The 18,950-nt window shown below is 36.9% G+C and overlaps 1 protein-coding gene across 5 annotated transcripts in view; it reads left to right on the top strand.

Annotated features, from left to right (window-relative positions):
- EPS8 (epidermal growth factor receptor pathway substrate 8) overlaps positions 1 to 18,950 on the top strand; it is a 187,741-nt gene that overhangs the window by 149,375 nt on the left and 19,416 nt on the right. For 4 of the 5 annotated variants that reach the window (XM_019452083.2, XM_053895742.1, XM_019452082.2 and 1 more), the window contains 5 exons: positions 2,467 to 2,615; positions 5,383 to 5,566; positions 10,396 to 10,526; positions 15,695 to 15,803; positions 16,688 to 16,831. In XM_019452083.2, coding sequence (XP_019307628.2) covers positions 2,467 to 2,615; positions 5,383 to 5,566; positions 10,396 to 10,526; positions 15,695 to 15,803; positions 16,688 to 16,831 — 717 coding nt within the window. The remainder of the gene's footprint in view (positions 1 to 2,466; positions 2,616 to 5,382; positions 5,567 to 10,395; positions 10,527 to 15,694; positions 15,804 to 16,687; positions 16,832 to 18,950) is intronic. The other variant, XM_019452084.2, reaches the window with a different exon arrangement.

Below are 18,950 nucleotides of genomic sequence, written 5' to 3' on the forward strand. Positions count from 1 at the left end.
ATGAGAAAAACAAAATCCAAGTTACAAAAAGGAATAATAAATCTTATCCTTTCCTCAAGGGCAACTAGACAAGACCTGAAGTAGAATATGAAATGAATATTGCTTTACAAACATAGGAAAGTAACATTATCAGCATAAATGTCAGAACTGGGCAATAAAAGATTAGAAGATGAAAGTCCAAGGCTACATCAATAATTTATGAATGCTCCCATATGTTGTTGCTATATATAGAACATCAAATTTCTACTTGTCTGGAATAATTCTTGCTATATAAGCTCTTTTAAAAATTAGATCAAGGCCATTCACATGCAAAGAAGCCCAGACTAGCTCATTAACAAAATTTATATTCCTCACTCCTTTTTAAAAATATTTATTTATTTTTGAGAGACAGAGAGTGTGTGTGGGGGGGAGGTGCGTGCACATGTGTATGAGTTGGGGAGGGGCAGAGAGAGAGGGACACAGAGAATCCCAAGCACTATTAGTGCAGATCCTGACACCAGGCTCAAACTCATAAACTGCGAGGTCATGATCTGAGCCAAAATCAAGAATCGAACGCTTAACCTACTGAGCCACCCAGGTGCCCCTATATTCCTTATTCTTTAACACATTTGATACTGTCTTAGTTTGCGTATTAGGAAGTGTTGGTTATAGAGCAGTTTTTTGCCACCTTCTCATTCTTTCAAACTCTTTCACACATTGTAAGTAATTGCGTAGTCATTACATAGAGGAGAACTATAAGATAATAGGACTGGTTTCCCTAACATGTAGAAATTAGCCTTTGCGATCAGGCTATGTATCTGAAAATATGATGTATTTTATCTTTGTTTTTCATCAAAAATGACTCCTTATTAATGGTGTCTCTGATCAAAATATGTCTGTTGCTCTTTTAATGTTCTGCCTACAGAGATCCAGATGTATTACTTGGATAAGAAACTTGGGAAGGAACGTTCATAAAGAGCCTACTTCCAGCCACACAAAATTGAATGGCTTTAAAGCTTGAAAAACCTGCTGCCTGCCCCCAGCATCTGCACACAAGCTTACCTACAGCACACATACATGCAAACCTGCCTGACATCCGTTCTCCAGAGGGAACTATGTCTTGCAGCTTTTTATTTACATTTCTTTTGTTTCATTCCCTCCTCCCTCTGTGAAACCAAAGATTTAAAAATTCCTTTACTCTTAGATTTTACTCCTTAACTTTTCCTTCTTAATCATCCCTACACATTTACTAGAAGTGCTTATAGGACTTGGAAGTAAGAAAATTACATGCCAAACAGTCAGAGTGGGTTTTGTTCTCAAGTAAGAGCCAATGTCCCTCCTTATCTTTGATCTTTCACTGATTCTCATTCATCCCTCCAACACTGTGTTTTCTGCAGTTCATTTGGTCCTAGTCCTCACGGGAGGGAAAACTGAAGAATAAGCCATAAGTTAAAATGTAATATGTTGCTAATACATATAAATTGTTTTGGGGACAGTGAGGTGCCTCAGAGCTATGCTGTGGGTTAAGAAGGGCTTCCTGGAAGAGGTGGTACTGGAGTAGAGTTCTGAGTGATGAATTAAGGGCCTCATGGGGAACTGGGAAGAAACATGTGCAGATACACAGAGGTATACGATAGCATGGCATGCTCAGGGCACTTGGATGACTGGGGAGAAACTGACTCTTGGTCTGAAGCCATTCAAAAAAAATCCCTTTTTACTTGTGCCATATCTCTGGGAAAGTGAAATTTTTATAAAAGGGCTCTGGTTTCTGCTCTAGGAGATAACTACCATTCTTTAGCCAGGAAATAGCCTCTGAGAAGTCAATCTGGAGCAGTTTCCAGACATACACTTATCATCATTTTGTTTATCAGACAGTTGCACCTGTTTATTTGTTTCTGCTAGTCATTAAATTATCCATTTTAAATCAGGACAGTTTCCTAGAATTAGATTCTGGGAAAAGCTGTCATAGATTCAGAGTACCAGTTCTCATTCTTCTCTCACTTTTCTCTCCGGATCCTTTTATTTTTGTATGTCTTTATAGGCACAGCCATAGGCTGTTAACTTGAGACTTATTTCTCTCTAGAGTATTCCTTTATAGAACCGTATTTTTCAAGTTGGGCATAATAGATTTGCCAGGAAAGATACATGTACTTTTTTTTTTAAAGCAAAAAGCAGATAGTTAAACCACCTGACTTAGAATTCTCTGGATAGCCATTAGTATTTTCCAGGGAAAATACAGTCCTGTGCAGCCAATAGACAGATCCTGTGAAAGTCGTTAAACTATTAACTTTTCATTCTAGATTATTAGGCACTATTAGCCTGGGCAAGTTGACTTAACAAACTGTTTTTCATTCAGTAGTACACTGCACAATGTCAAAATTTGAGTATATGAAAACAGTGCTTGTTTTGGGCATAGATTTTACATATTTTGAAAATATACAAGTAATTACCATCTTCTTGCTAAAAAATGATTTATTGTCATTTTAGGTGGTGCAGGCAACAGGAGGTCCTGAACTAGCCAGTTCAGTACTCAGCCCCCTGTTGACTAAGGACACAATTGATTTCTTAAATTATACTGTCAACGCTGATGAAAGGCAGCTTTGGGTGTCACTGGGAGAAACTTGGATGAAAGCCAGGTAAGTGTATGAGTTTAATACCTATAATACTTTAAGTGTTGTTCTTTGTTATTACATGAATCTAATGAGACATATTTTTAGCCTTCTACTTATGAAGGACCAGGCATTACAGAGAAAAAGCCTAAACCCTTCAAAAGCTAGTCTAGTGGAAAAGATATAAAGTATGCACAATATAAGGCATGTTAAGTACCAGGAGTGACACATAAACTGCTGTTGTTTGGCAAGGTGGAACCATCAGGAGGAGGATTTAAAGAGGAGGGTAGTTAGCTTTCAGAGAGGGCTGGCATTTAAATCAATAGATAATAATAGTCACATATTGTGGAATATATATGTACACACCATACATATAGGGTTTGCTAAACAGTCTTCCATGAACTTTACGTAAGTACTATGTTGTCACTATTTTACAGATAAGGAAACTGAGGCATAGAGTGGTTCAGTAATTTGCTCAAAGCCATATAACTCTTAAGTGGCAGATCTGCCATTTGTATTCAGGCAGTCTGGCTTTGGAGTTGATGTCCATAATTATTTTGCTATGCTGCCTCTCAGTAGGATGAGTAGGATTTCCACGAATACATAATTGGGAAGGGGTTTTTCTAATAGAGAAACACAAATGAGGGCATGAAGCAGGAAGTCAAGAGAATGGAGAATGAATATGGGTTTAGCTGACATATAAACTTTGGGTAGCAGGTGCTTGTGGAAAGGGGGAGAGGAGAAAATGGTGTTAAATGAGCCACATGGAAATGAACAGGTGGGCTATGAGGGCTCCCCCTGCCATGCTACGGAGTTGGAGAAGATTGTATAGGCTGCAGAGAACCACTAGCTTTGTGAATAGGAGTGTGACGTAATCACATCCGTGTTTTAGAAAGATCAGTCTGGTAGTTGAGCTTAGGAAAGACAAGATCCTTCTCTGGGTGGAAAGAAGGAGGGGATCATTTTAAAAATTGTATCTTGTCAATAAAGTGATTGTGGAAGACAGATCATTAACATTGCATCATTTATCATTGCAGTATTAAAGTTTTTCTGAGCAAAGCAAGGTATAAAACTTTCTCATTTTATGACATTGAATAAATAATTTTTGCCTTTCTTATCCAAATCATTTTATTGCTCTCACTACTTAGAATAAGCCATTCAGGTGGTCATTTAGAAGCTTTTCTTCCTAATGCTTTTGAATGGACTAGCCTAAAAGCGATGGATCAATTCATACTTTCTCTCTTCTGTTTCTTTTGTGGAAACACATATAAACTGTCCCCACTTGTATTTTACACTTTGGCAACAGCTTGTGTTGGAATATGGCTTACATATTAAATGGTTTACCAAGCAAAAAATTCTTTAAAAGCACTGTAGTTGTTACTTTTATATTGAAAGCATTATTTAAATTTATTTTTATTATTTGTATATTAATATATCATACTATTTGTATATCATACTATGTAAAACTTGGTTAAACAGATTTCTTAAATCCATTAGATATTTGTAGGTTATGATCTTTGGATAAGTCTAGGTGGGATCTTTTAATATTTTCACATGAAACTTACTAAATTAATCAGATCTCATAGTACAAAAATAGCCTAGATTTTTAAATTTCTCGGTTTTGGGTCCTACCTCACAATGAGAAAATGAATGACCATTGGAAAAACTACATCAAAAGAAAATACACTGTTAGCTCTTGACATGAGAAACGGTCATTTCAAATCCTAATTGTTAAGAGTATTAGGAAAAGAATATACTAATTTAAAAACTCACAAAGATAACAAAAATTATGAAGGTACTTAATAATCTGAATAAAATGGCTCATTTTATCATAGTAGAAATATAACCTGAAGAATTAATCGTTCACTTGTGAGAGATAAAACAACACAGTGGAGCAGAAATGAACCTATAATTTCTGTCCCAGGTGTTTTTGTGGTTCATGAGTGATTAGGAGCTTGTAGAAGTAAGTCTCACTCAGAGTCATTAAATAATGAATGGGTAATAATTACGGTTCCAGATTAGTCCTAACTTGATTTCACTGATTAAAGACTAGCTGATAAATTTAATTTATAAAATTGGTAATGTTTCATTTAGAGGACTTATTCCTTTATAAAGCATAAACATTCAGAACATTCTCTGTTATTTCTTTTTAGAAAGATATGTCTGACACCAGGAGGGTTGGTTATGATGATGAGAGCGAAGGGAAGGGAAAGATGAGAATCTGAATCTACTTTAGATGCAAGAGAAGTTCATGTTCTAAATACTTTCAACGCTTCTAGCCTCACACTCCCTTTCCAGTTTTTCAAAACCTATATCCATATTACGAAGATGAATGAATGGAGAATGGAGGCAATGTGAAAAAACAGATCGTGAAGCAAAATTCAATCTTCATTTTGTTGGCATTACAATCTGGCATAAGCATGTTCCTTTTCCCTTTATGTGTGCAGAGAGGGCAGATTACGTATGCTTTGTTTTTGTTTGTTGGTTTTTGAGAGAAAAAATGTTTATTTTTGAGAGAGAGAGAGAGACAGACAGAGCAGAGGCTGGGGAGGGGCAGAGAGAGAGGGAGACACAGAATCCGAAGCAGGCTCCAGACTCTGGGCTTTCCGCACAGAGCCCGATGCGGGGCTCGAACTCACAGACCAAGAGACATGACCTGAGCTGAAGTCCAGCTTGACTGAGCCATCCAGGAGCCCAAATCATTTTATTTTGTTTTTTTTGTGGCTAACCTTGTTGAAAGTAATTTTGAACATGGATACATTTCTTAATTTTATGCCTTAATGTCCCTCTACAGAGCAGAGTGGCCAAAAGAACAATTTATTCCACCATATGTTCCACGGTTCCGCAACGGTTGGGAGCCCCCAATGCTGAACTTCATGGGAGCACCGATGGAACAAGATCTTTATCAGCTGGCCGAGTCTGTGGCAAATGTAGCAGAACATCAGCGCAAACAAGAGACAAAAAGATTATCCACAGAGGTAAAGTTTTTAACATCACTTTTTGTAGAAAGTGCAGTAATCTGTGCATTCTCTTCTAATTCTGATTGTGAGTTCTAGTTTTATTGATCTGAAGATCGTTCTAGAACTAATGACCTAAATGTCCTGCTGCCCTTAGTTACCTCTCAGCTTTTTATCGTTGTTGTGACAGTTGCTCTGTTTCCCTGTAAAGCCCAAGACACCCCCCCCCCGCCCCCCATATCATTCTTCCACAGCCTGCCAGCCATCACCCTGCCAGTGTCCTGGTGAGCCAGTCTCAATTTTTGAGTGCCTAGCTTCTCTCCTTGTCAGGGAATCACGCTGTTGCCTGTTGGCTTGTTCTATTTTTCTCATCCATTATCATACCCTTAAGACAGCTCCCTGGGGCGCCTGGGTGTCTCAGTTTGTTAAGCGATTAAGCGTCTGACTTCAGCTCAGGTCATGATCTGTCAGTGAGTTCGAGCCCCGTGTTGGGCTTTGTGCCGACAGCTCAGAGCCTGGAGCCTGCTTCAGATTCTGTGTCTCCCTCTCTTTATGCCCCTCCCCTGCTCATACTCTGTCTCTCTGTCTCTGTCTCAAAAATGAGTAAACATTAAATAAAAATTTTAAAAAGACACCTCCCTGGACCTAGGTCTCCTAACCTGTCCCAAGCAGCTTTTTCCCAAATGTCCCATTTGTTTTCTCCTCTGTCCCTCCCTCCCCTCTCTTTCCTCCCTCCTGTCCCTCTTCCCCCTCCCTCCCTGTCTTCCTTCCTTCCTTCCTTCCTTCCTTCCTTCCTTCCTTCCTTCCTTCCTTCCTTTCATTTAGTTCTAAACCCTGGAGCCCTCTCAGCCTGGCTAGAAGGCCAGAGCTTCTCCTGGATTCATTCCCCAGGCTCAAATGAGCATTTCTAACAGTATCATACCTTGAGAAGAATCACAAAATTTACTGTACCTTTCAAGTATTTAGTAAGCTTTGGAGTAATAAACTATTTTGGGAGCCAATGGGGGGATTGAAATTGGCTATGTTATCCCTTCACATCTCTTAAAAATGACTTTTCTGTGATTCTTCTTGTTCCGTCAGAAAATTAAACATTGCTTAAAGCTGAAGCAAACCAAACAGGATGATCAGAACCTGAGGAATTAGGTGAATGAGGTCTATTTGGAGAAGAAACAGTAAATGATGACTAGATGCCCCTTGAGGTCCTGTTTGTTTCCTTTATTTAATTCCGTCGATAAATTTTCTCAGACTGCTGTGGGTATTCATAGCAAACATGATAGGAAGGAATGATTAGCAAACTAGAGTAAATCTTCACTTTTAAGGAAAAACACTTACATAAATTAAATTTTTAAAAAATCATTCCCTTGAACAATAACCATAATATTATAGAAGATTGATTAAATTCCAGAACTTTAAAAAAGCACATGTACTGCTTTGAAGATATGTTTTTTCCTAATGTAATTGTTTTTTCCTCTGGCACACTAAGGGTAGAGTCTATAACTGCCTGTCCTTCTAAACGAGGGATTAAGAAGATGACCTCACAGCCCTTTGCCTTGGTCGGCAGGCACACATCCCTCTCCAGACCTCATCCTGATGGATGGTGATGAGGATTTTATAGTTCAGACCTCATCACTGTGGATTTCCTTTCCTCATAGAGGGTGACTTTTCTAGAGGGAAAAAAAGATGTAATCAAACAGGAAATTATGATACACGTGTTGCTGCTATAGTTACAGCTGACTCTTTTCAAATCACAGAAATTTCTAGCTTACAGTCTTTATATCTTAAATAAGAAAATACATCCACTTAATAATACATGCCTCAGAAATTCACTTCTGTGAGTTCTTTTTCAATTTGTGTATTTAAAGGGAGAGTAATGTGTTCTGGGCTCCCAGTGTCAAAGTTGTCTACTCTCACTGAATAAATAATTTTAAAGGAAGAATTATTGAGAATCTTTCCTTATAATGAGTTATCATTTTCCTGTTGTAAACTATTTGCCATTTTATGGCTTAAGTACTTATTCCGAGGTTTTAAAAAAATGAAATGAAAAGCGCCTGCTAGCTGTTCTAGGGGAATTGATGCCTGAAGAATTTGTTGGAAAAGAGGCCGAGTAATGGTGATTTAAAATACATAAAAAATGCAATCATCCCTAGAAGAGAAACTTTATTATACTTTATTGCTACTAAAATAAATGCACTCAGGACAAGACTTGGATGATTCAAGATCTGGTGGTTTTGTTTAGAATCGAAAGGCATAGGTGACGTGGGGTGTCAAATGTGGGTAGCAATACTCAACTTCTTTACTTCCTCTGAACCAGCAACAGCCCTAGACAAGGCTGTGTATGTAGTCATCACAGTTAGTCATTTGTCATCATTCTCTCCTCCCTCCCAATATTTCCAGTCACTCTTAGGACCCAGTGATCTCATGCTGGCTGCCCTCACTCTGTTCTGTTCAAAGTTAGCCAAAGGTGAAGGTGATCCTACCGGGTTCTTGCACTCCGCCCTTTATAACAGCCTTTAATAAAAAGCTGCCTAACCGTCTGATGCCTCTGCTCTCAACCAGGGAAATGAGAAACCAACTTAATTAAGCTATTTATTTTATTTTTAATTTCAGCTTTATTGAGGTATATAATTGGAAATCCTAAGATATTTAAGGTGTTCATCTGGTGATTTGATACACATTGTGAAAGGATCCCCCTGTCTAGTTAATTAACACATTGACACATCTATCACCTCACATATTTGTCTTTTTTTTTTCTTTTGGTGAGAGCATTTAAGTTCTACTCTCTTAGAAAATTTCAATTATACACTATAGTGTTCTCAGCTATATTCACCATTACATTATATCTTCAGATTTCACTCATTTACAGCTGTGAGTTTCTGCCCTTTTACCAAATTCTTCCTATTTCCCCAGCCCTTGGTACCCGCTTTTCTACTGTTTCCATGAATTTGACTTTGGTTTTTCTTTGTGTAAATTTCACATATAAGTGCTATCATGTCGTATTTGTCTTTTTGTGTTTGGCTTATTTCACTTAGAATGCTTTCAAAGTCCATCCATGTTGTTACACACAGCATTATTCTCATGGCTGAATAATACTCCATTGTATATTTATACCACATTATCCATTCATCTGTTAATGGGCATTTAGGTTGCTTCCCTATTGTGAACAATGCTGCAGTGAACATGGGGATGCAGATATCTCTTCAAGTTCCTAATTTCATTTCCTTTAGTATTATACCCAGTAGTGAAACTACTGAACATTTCTCATTTTTTGAGGAACCTCCATACTGTTTTTCATAGCAGCTGCCCCAATTTACATTCCCACCAATAGTGTACAGGGATTTCCTTTTTTTCCCACATCCTCACCAGTACTTGTTATCTCGTCTTTTTGATGATACTCACCCTAACAGGTGTGAGGTGACATGTCATTATGATTTTGATTTACATTTCCTGGATGATTAGAGATGTTGAGCACCTTTTCATGTACCTTTTGGCCATTTGTATGCCAAAGGATGTCTGGAAGGATGTCTGTTCAGTTGCTCCACCCATTTTTTATTTGGACTGGGTTTTTGTTTGTTTGTGTTTGGTTGGTTGGTTGGTTGGTTGGTTGGTTGGGTTTTTTTGTTTTTGTTTTTGCTCTTGAGCTATGAGTTCTTTATATAGTTTGGATTTTCAGTCTTTATCAGATACATGATTTGCAAATGTTTTCTCTGAGTTTGTAAGTTGCCTTTTCGTTTTGTTGATGATTTAAGCTAAGGTATTTAAATGGTGAGAATTTTTTCTTTGTGTGTTAAGTGCAGTGTATTCCAGTGAAATATATTCCAGAGGAGTAATATAGTGTGAGTTTTTTTGACATCCACACTTGTCCACTGAAGAAACCCTACCCACACTGTGTTTATCCGTACTCCAACTAACTCTGTCATTAGAATGAACTGTAGTAAACATGTATCTAACACTTTTCTAAGACATTTCCAGTTTCAAATATTCTGCCCCAGTGAGTTCACAAACACTTTCAATAGCCAAGGACTTCCATTGCTTCAGGGTCTATTGTATGTGTCCCATACTCATTTCACATAAAGAAACAGTTAAAAATCTTTACGTACTTTATGTACTTTTTTTTTTTTTTTTTTTTTTTAGTCTTTGTTTCTTTGTTTTTTCCTCATAGCTTTAAAACTATGGTGCTCCTTGGGACCCACAGACCTCAGCTCCCCCTCCTGGTAGCACCTAGTAGGCTCATGTCAGAATTGTGTTAAACATAAAAAGAAATTACTCCCATCATTATCTTACCCTGGACTACTGACTCTCAAGATCAGTATGTTTCTGCCTTTCTGTATTTTCCTCAGTAGTAAATCTGGTAATAGTGCTGCCATTTAAAAAAAAATAGGGACTGTGTACATTTAAAAAAATGAGAGGGGGGTATAATTTTAATACACAGAGTTTAGATGATTTTCATGTGACATTTACTTTGTTAGAGTAGTAAAGGTCTGTTCCTTAAACTTAGCAAGGGGGAAGAGTTTTATTCTTGTTTTTAAACCAATTTCATTTTATATAAATTGTTAACATCTATCTAATACCAAAATCACCTTCAATGGAATTCCTAAGGAAAGAATGTATTACTTGCATACCCGGCTATTTTCAGAGTTAACATATAGCTTTTGTACTAATGACTTTTCCTGTTATAAATAGGTCTTTGATAAAAAAAAAAATGTACCAACCCCATTTCATAATTTGTTAGTAATGGCCAATCACTTGAAAATGAAACTGATCATATTATAGTGGAGGGTTTTGTTCACTGACGTCAGTGGTCATTCAAATAGTCTTAGCAATTCTTTAATCTCTGTTTCTCTGTCTTTCAGCAGTCCAGTGTATCAGAGTATCCTCCACCTGATGGGTATGCATTCAATAACATGTACACAAGAATGCCCCATCTGGACCAAGGGGAAGCTGCTGTGGCTTTTAAGCCAACTCCTAATCTCCACGTAGATAGGTAAGATTTCATGGGCGCCACTTGGAGAGCTGCGGATGACTGTCTCTGATTTAGTGCAAGTAGAGGTCCCAGTGTCTGCTTTGTTCGCTACTTCTTTAAACTTTCCATCTGTTAATTGTTTGATAAAATTTCAGTTGTTCCTTTATAGAGCTGGCTTTGATAAAGAAAGCCTCTAGTCTATAATTCTAACTGGAAAACCTCCAGCCTATAACTCTAATTTAGAGAAAATGCCTTTGGATGACTTTCCCTTTTTAAAAAGGTGCTCTGACAAAATCTGTGAATTAAGAAGAAAGAAGAATTGTTTTTGAAACTCTCCACTAGTTTATACCAGATGGTCTCTAAGGATCTTTCTTTAAAAGGAAACAATTTCCATCTTTCTCTCCTTCCAACAAAAACAAACCTTCCTTTAGATAGAACTATTTCTAAATATAAACTAAATATTTAGAAGAAGTCAGTGTCTTATTTGCCATTCTTACCATTTCATCTTACTGTATTTTATTTTTACTTTTCAGTTTTAGCTTTCATTTATTTCCCCTTAGTTTCACTCTTGAAAAAAATTCAGCGTGGGTAAATGTGGAGAACTGAGATGGGGGAGAAGTAATGGCACTGGAGAAGGTTCACTTCTTCAGTCTTGTTTTCTAGCCTCTGCAAATGAGGGTGCCAAATGAGGATTGTGGCCAACCCATATACAAAACAGAAACAAAGGAGGTGAAAAAGGAAATGGAAGGATGGTCATTCAGGTGAATGGGACTGAAAGCTTGCGCTGGTACCTTCCTATCACAAAGCTTCTCTTACCATGAGGGTTGCATTCCCTTTACTTCTTGTCTTTAAAAAAAATTGTTTAATGTTTATTTTATTCATTTTGAGAGAGAGATAGAACATGAGCAGAGATAGAGGGAGAAAGAGCATCCCAAGTAGGCTCTTGATCCCAATGCAGGGATCAAACTCACAAGACATGAGACCATGACCTGAGCTGAAACCAAGAGTCAGACACTTAACCTACTGAGCCACCCAGGATCCCCTTAGTATACTCTTTTCTTAATAGAATATAAAGAAGGTAGAATTTAAAATTTTTTGGTTTTGTTAGGAACGACAACAGAGGTAATACTTAAGTAACTGGTGTAGAAATTTTCCAAGTATTACTCTAAGGACACCAGTAACATATTATATAGAATATAAAGTCAGCAATGAATAATACATTTTAAAGATGCCAACATATGAAATATTTTTTTTAAATTTTTTGACGTATATTTTATTTTTGAGAGAGAGACAGAGTGCAAGCGGAGGAGGGGCAGAAAGAGGGGAGACACAGGATCTAAAACAGGCTCCAGGTTCCGAGCTGTCAGCACAGAGCCCGATGTGGGGCTCGAACTCACGAACTGTGAGATCATGACCTGAGCGGAAGTCAGCGCCTAACCAACTGAGCCACCCAGGCACCCGAAATAAGTTTTAATTATAGATTCAATTTTTAAGAGATAATTCATGAAACTTATTTTTGAAGCTTAAAAGTTATTTCATTGAAATTCTTGAGTAACTTATTACTCATCCCAGTATTTTTTTCCTTTTTTAAAAACATATCCACGTACCAGAAATTATTTTAAATTGGTAATTCTTCCCTTTTTGTTCTATCTCTCCAGTAAACCAGTGATTTTTCATAGCAAAGTAACAAAGCTACAAAACCACTTGAGTACATTTCTCATGTGTGTTCAGATTTATAATATATATTGATAACTAACTTTGATCATTGTCGACCTTGGGACCACATCTAGCACATCGTGGCCACTCAGTAAGTGTAGATTTATTTGATTTATTGAATGATTGAATAGGCACATGATAGTGTATCCAACATGTCAGAGTCACTACCTATGTCTTTGCCCTTCACCTCTAAGCCTGTTAGGTATAGTGTTACTGATGGAAAAAACTCTGCCATTTATTTTGGACAGCTTACCACAAAGTGTTTTAAAAGTTTATCTTGATCATTTTAGAGGGTCAGGAGAGTGTACTTTGACTTAGTGATTTAGTTATATCTCTGTACCTCATCTGCTTCCAAAATGGATTCAGTCAACTCACTTAAATTATATGCAGTTTAAGTAATGCTAATATTAAAAATAAAATAATGAAGCAAAAACTACAAAATTAAGTAATCAAGAGTGGGGGTAAGAATTAAAATTTTGGAAGTATAGATTGATACTGTGATTGAATTTCAGATTTGTCTTTGAGGTTCCTAGCTGTCAGCAGAAAGAGAAACAATCATTTGCTGTCATTAGCAAAAGGAAGAAGTATATATTGGTTTATTAGGATAAATAATGTTTTTTTTTTTTTTTATCCAATCCTCAAAAATATTTGTCTCATGAAATTTTGTATAGAATGTGAGGGATGATGTAAGGGACATTACTTTTAAAGATTTTTTTCATTTAGAGAATGTTGTGGTAAATATCACAAAGTTTCTTTTAGTAACCTTTGAGAAATAAAAAATTTAAATGGAATTTATTGAAGGCAATTCCATGAAGGGATACTCAATTATGTATAGAGTTTAGAGTTGTCAAAATTTACCCGGGGAAAGAATTTTTAAAAAAATACATTGAGTGGTGGGGGCACCTGGGTGGCTCAGTTGGGTTAAGCATCTGACTTCAGCTCAGGTCATGATTTCACAGTTAGTGAGTTCGAGCCCCAAGTCAGGCTCTGTGCTGACAGCTCAGAACCTCCTTCATATTCTGTGTTTCCCTCTCTCTCTGCCTCTCCCCCAGTCGCACTTTCTCTCACTTAAAAATAAATAAACATTTTTAAAAATTCAAAAAAAAATACATTGAGTGGTGGGTAGATTGTATATCTGAGTAGTCTTGTGGATCCCATCTCTCACTCAGGCTATTGTAATAGGTGCTGGATCGTTGACATAGGCACCTGGATCGTTGATGTTTCAGGTTGCTAAGAAAATGTATCATCATTATTGCAAAAGATAATCTGAAAGTTCTGGTCTGATATAAAATACACAGAGGTTTGGAATTTTCTTTTATAATTATTTTTTATTACCCTTAAACTCTATTACATGCCTATGCCTGGAATGCAGTAAATACCATGTGAAGTATATTCACTCTTCAGTGAAACTTACTGTGCCATTAGGTAAACCACCTGTTGAATTTAGAGCCCTCTCCTTTGAGGGATTACAGTTTACTTCTATCCCAAAGCAGTTCATGCTTCAGAGATGTCTCCGATCATTGCTGACTCCACATCTGCTCTATATCAAGTGGATATCGATTATTCCAAACCAGGAACAGAGAACATACGTTTTTATATATTATAGATCTCTTAAGAAACTTTAGTATATCTGAAAAATTATACAGTATGATTTTCAGATTGATTATATGGTCAATATCGTAGCTAAGTTTTATCTATAGAGGGCAAGAAACTGTAAACCGTAAAGATTTGTACTCTCTAGAGCACTTTTTGAGTGCATGCTGGGTAGTCATCTCTGAGACACTCAAAATAGCAAAGACTTCAAGGAGAGCTGTGGCAAACTTTTCTTTTTAATTCACTGGTTCCGAAACACAGTGGCAGAGAGTTATTCTGCCCTGTTATAGTATACTCAACTCTCTATTATTAATGGTGATTATTTTCCAGATCATGGGAGGGGAACACGAGGGAAGAGAGAAAGATAGAGAACTGAAATTATTGTTTTTCTGACTTTTGGAGTGGCTGAATTTTTTTATCCCCCCAAATGAAATCTAAATAGAATGTAAACATACAAAGTAGGGAAAGGGGGTAGGAAGCCCACAGAACAGCTGTTAAATTATTATTAATATATAATAATTATTTGGCTATAATGTCACTTTTCTCACTTTTCTTATTTTTTAAAACTATATCAAAAATAGCCAGTAGGTAGCATAGCTTTTGGGTCATCTTTTCTCATTGTCCCTTTCCTCTTCTGGAGTTACTAAGAGGTTGCCAATTACCTCTGATGGCAGAATACGTTGTGTCACAATTGTTGTGCTGGCCCTGCTGAGACTCATTATTCCAGAGGACCCTGGTGGGCCACTTGACAGGGGAAAGATGAACAAACGTCTTTAGTTCCTTTCTGCTTTTTCCCTTGTAGAAATGAGTAAGGAAATGTGGAAACGTAAATGGAGGAGAAAATGAGGGAGTGAAATTAATAAACAACAGTTAAAGTGTTTTATTATTGAAATGAAGAAAATAGTAGTGCATTATTGATATATCAATTTTTGTATTACATATAGAGGTATATTTTAGTTATGTTAAATTTATTAGTGGTCATTTAATGATTAAAGGAAGTATTTGTTTTTTTAAGAAAGTTTTGTGGGTTTTTTTGTTTTTTTGTTATTTTGAGAGAGAGACCATGAGGGAGGGACAGAGAGAGAGGGAGAGAGAATTCTAAGCAGGCTCTGCCCTGCCAGCTCAGAGCCTGATGCAGGGCTCCAATTCACTCACCGAACTGTGAGATCATGACCTGAGCTGAAATCGAGTTCGGTGCTTAACTGACTGAGCCACCTAGGCGCCCCAAGAAAGTTTTCTTTTTAAAAAAGCATAGGACTCTTGGACCTGTTCTTACTATTAAAATAAGTTTATAATGAATGAATGGATTAACTAATTAGGAGGTGTTATTAGTCTTACTCTTAATTCATACCTACCCTTGCAATTTAGGAACTGGGCAAAACTTTTCTAAAACTTGACAGTCATAATTTTTAAATATGAATTAAAGACATTGCTTGAGTTAGTGAAATCAACATATAATTTAAATTTCTACTATGGAAATTATCTTCAGTCTCTTTTAATTTTATAAAAAATGCTACCATTGATCTTTATCCCAGTTCTTTCATGGTAGAGTTGCTAATTACCAAAGTAATGTCCCGGTATATTTAATGGACAAAGAATTCATAGATTTGTATTCTGTATTTGGCTTAGTATCCACTAACCTTATGATTTTGCATTATTTAGTTTTGTACTAGCCATAGTTTGCTCATTTTAATAGTAATAACTCCAAAGTTTTGTTCAGTTCTCATATTCTATGAAATACAATAAACTAAACTACTATTGTAATAATTTGTCAGAATGTTTTCTGGTAGGAATTGGCATTGATTTGCTTTAATGTCTTACTTCTGTTTTCAGCCTTTAGGAAGAACTCACTAAATGAACATTTCTCTTTCTTTTTATAGAAATTATGATCTACTGAAAGCACAACCCAAGAAGTATGCCAAATCCAAGTATGACTTTGTGGCAAGGAACAACAGTGAGCTCTCAGTTCTAAAAGATGATATTTTAGAGGTAATAGAATTTTACCTTTTTTATACTCTTAATAAAGTGGATTTATTTTGTATATTGTATACAATATACTGCATGTTGTATTTGGTATATATCTAAACCTTCCTTAAAAAGTGCCAGGTCAATGTCATTTTATTTTATCCAGGATAAAAGCATGTTATAGATACCTATATCTATTTAGGAGGGGGAGCTTGCTTTATCTTATTTTTTGTTGGGTTTTTCTGGGGGAGGGGGTGAAAAACGGAGGTTGGTGGGGAGGACAGATGTTGAATTTCTTGGCTTACTTGGTCCTCTTTTCTTCTGGGATTTATCCATTTTGGAATCAAGGCTAGTTATGTAGATACATCATAATATTTTAACGAGAGAAAACGTTTCCTTCTTCCTGTCATAGTCCCCTTGCACAAATGTACCCATCAGTGAGTAAGCTGTTGATTCTGGGAATAATCTACCATGACTCTCGAATCCATTTCTTAGATCATAACTCGGAGTTCATCTTCTTTAATATGTAATGTGGGATAGTCATGATAGTTTTTATAAAAAGAATGATTTCCATTCTTTTCCTTCCTGTTTGAAGGGTGTAGACAAAAGACCTCTCCAAACATGTCATCTTAGTCATCTTTCCGTGCTTCAGATAGCACAGTTAAACCTTCTTGGCAGGCGATGAGGACCTTGGGTACATTCACAGTAGTGGTTCCATACATGTTTTATACTAGTAATTATGATTATCAGTGTAACTCCTGAGAATCATTCAACCCACAGTGTGTTGATAGTAAGTCAGCTTATTAGAAGTGAAAAGAGTTTCCTGATCTAAGGAATAAACATCGAACTTCTTTCATAGATTGGTTTTGGTATGGAATGATGCCTTTATTTTTTTTGCATGATGACAGATCCTTGATGATAGAAAACAATGGTGGAAGGTTCGAAATGCAAGTGGAGACTCTGGATTTGTGCCAAATAACATTTTGGATATAGTGAGACCTCCAGAATCTGGATTAGGGCGTGCTGATCCACCATACACGCATACCATACAGGTATTTATTATGACTTTTTGCAAAATTTAACTTTTATAAACTCTCAAATTGATTACTCTAAAATGGGACTTAAATACCTTTTGTGTATTAATCATTTTGCGACTTAATTTGTTGTATAATTTGTATAGTTTTTTTCCTAGGGTTAGCGGGGGGGGGGCAATGGCGAAAGATATAGGGAACAATTATATATACGTTTTTTCTGATTTATTTCTTCAGAAAATTGCTTAAAATGTTTACCAGTAAGTGACCTTCTCTTTTTTCGCACACGTCCTATAGTCCTTCTGATGTTCGGAGAAGCAGTATTTCTGCCTCTTCACTCTTGCCCATAACCTTCCTATCCAGTGGTTTCTTCATAGAGGGTGGCACTGGGACAGTGGCTGGAGGGTGGCTCATCTTCACCATCTTTCGCCCTTATTCTCTTAAATGTTCTGCCACTGACCTTGAACTTGCACTCTTCCCCCCCCCCCCTTACACCAACACGTGGGTATTCATTTGGACTATAATATTGGTCCTCTCTTGATTTTAAGATTAAAATATACTTATGACATAGGGTAGATAGATCAGGCTCTCTCTTGTTGATCATTAAATAATCTTTGAGTCACATGACACATTTTCAGACTTTATTAACTCTGGTAGCTCATTCACCTGAACATCTGAATCCACTTACTATTTAACTTGGGATTTTTGACCTGTGACAGAACCTCTAGAGTCCAGTCTGCTAGCAGAGGCGGAATGGATGGACCGTCTCATATGTAGCATATGAACCTGTGGTGGTTTCTATATCATGCCCCCAGGAAGAATTATTTTAATTTTCAGAATCTTCAGCAAAAAATCACACCTGACCCCATAATAATGTCATAAACTTGAGAAGCTCCATATGCTGTCCAGTGACAGAGTTGATGTTCATGCCAGGTATAGGCTTAGTAAGATACAGCTTGTCCACATGTAGGATGGTGATCATACCTCTGCTGCATGACCATTCATTACTTGTGGCCCCTCATAGTGTTCACACTGAGTATAGGTCCTGTGGTCATCCAGAGTGACTTTTGGCCTTACTAGAATCCAAGAGTCAAGCAAACTTTTTTTTGTTTTTAATTTTAGAGAGGGGAGAGGGCAGAGGGGGAGAAAGAATCTTAAGCAGGCTCCATGCTCAGTGTGGAGCCCGCCATGGGGCTCGATCCCACAACCCTAGGATCATGACCTGAGCTGAAATCGGGAGTCAGATGCTCAACTGACTGAGCCACCCAGGCGCCCCATGCAAACTTATAAAGTAAAGAATTATTGTACAATGTATGTATCTTGATAACTTAAGGTGATGTGGTGGAAATTCTGTTTGCCGTGCTTGTTTTGGCTAGCCTGATGTGCATATGTACTATGTACTTAATTTATGTTCATCATTTGTCATTAGCTTTTGATGCCAAAGAAGGAGTTTGAGTTATTCAAGGTATGGTCTACTACTCCATTTCCTGTGGATTTTTGAAGTGACTTTTCTAACTTAGTTTGAATACCTTTTTCTTTCCTGAGTTCCTTTCTGATTTTGAGATGTGGTTACCTGACATAACATAGACTTCCACCTGGTTTATAAGTGCCAATTCCTTACCTTCTTTCCTATAGACAGTTGGACGAAATGCCTTAAACAGTGTTAAAGAGTGAAGTATATGCCTAAAACAGTGATGGAGTATATACCCTTTGAGTTTATGCAATGTTAATGTTAAAAAGTTAACTTTTTAACAGTTAACTTGTAATAAGCTATCAGAGACACTGTTCACAGAGACTATCCCTAGATGCTGCATATGAACAGGAGTCAAGAGTTAAAAACAATTATCCAAAGTTTTGTTTGTGTGCATCCTTACTAGGGATGAGCAAACTCCAATAAAATACCAAAACATGCAAATAATGTCAATTCTAACTAAGTATTTTACCCCACCAGCAATTTCCTAAGGAATTTAACCTCTCTTACCTTTGTCTGTTTATTGTTCAGTCTTGTCTTTTCCTTGATTCTTGGCCTGAGCCATAAGTTGACTTTTCTGTTTAAAGGTTGCTTCTGTTTAAAACCAAAGCAAAACTGTTGATACATATCACAGGTAGGGAGAGTACTTTTTGAGGACATAAATTTTAT

The sequence above is a fragment of the Panthera pardus genome, unplaced genomic scaffold (assembly GCF_024362965.1).
Source record: "Panthera pardus isolate Hobbes unplaced genomic scaffold, ASM2436296v1 HiC_scaffold_6, whole genome shotgun sequence".
Lineage (NCBI taxonomy): Eukaryota > Metazoa > Chordata > Mammalia > Carnivora > Felidae > Panthera > Panthera pardus.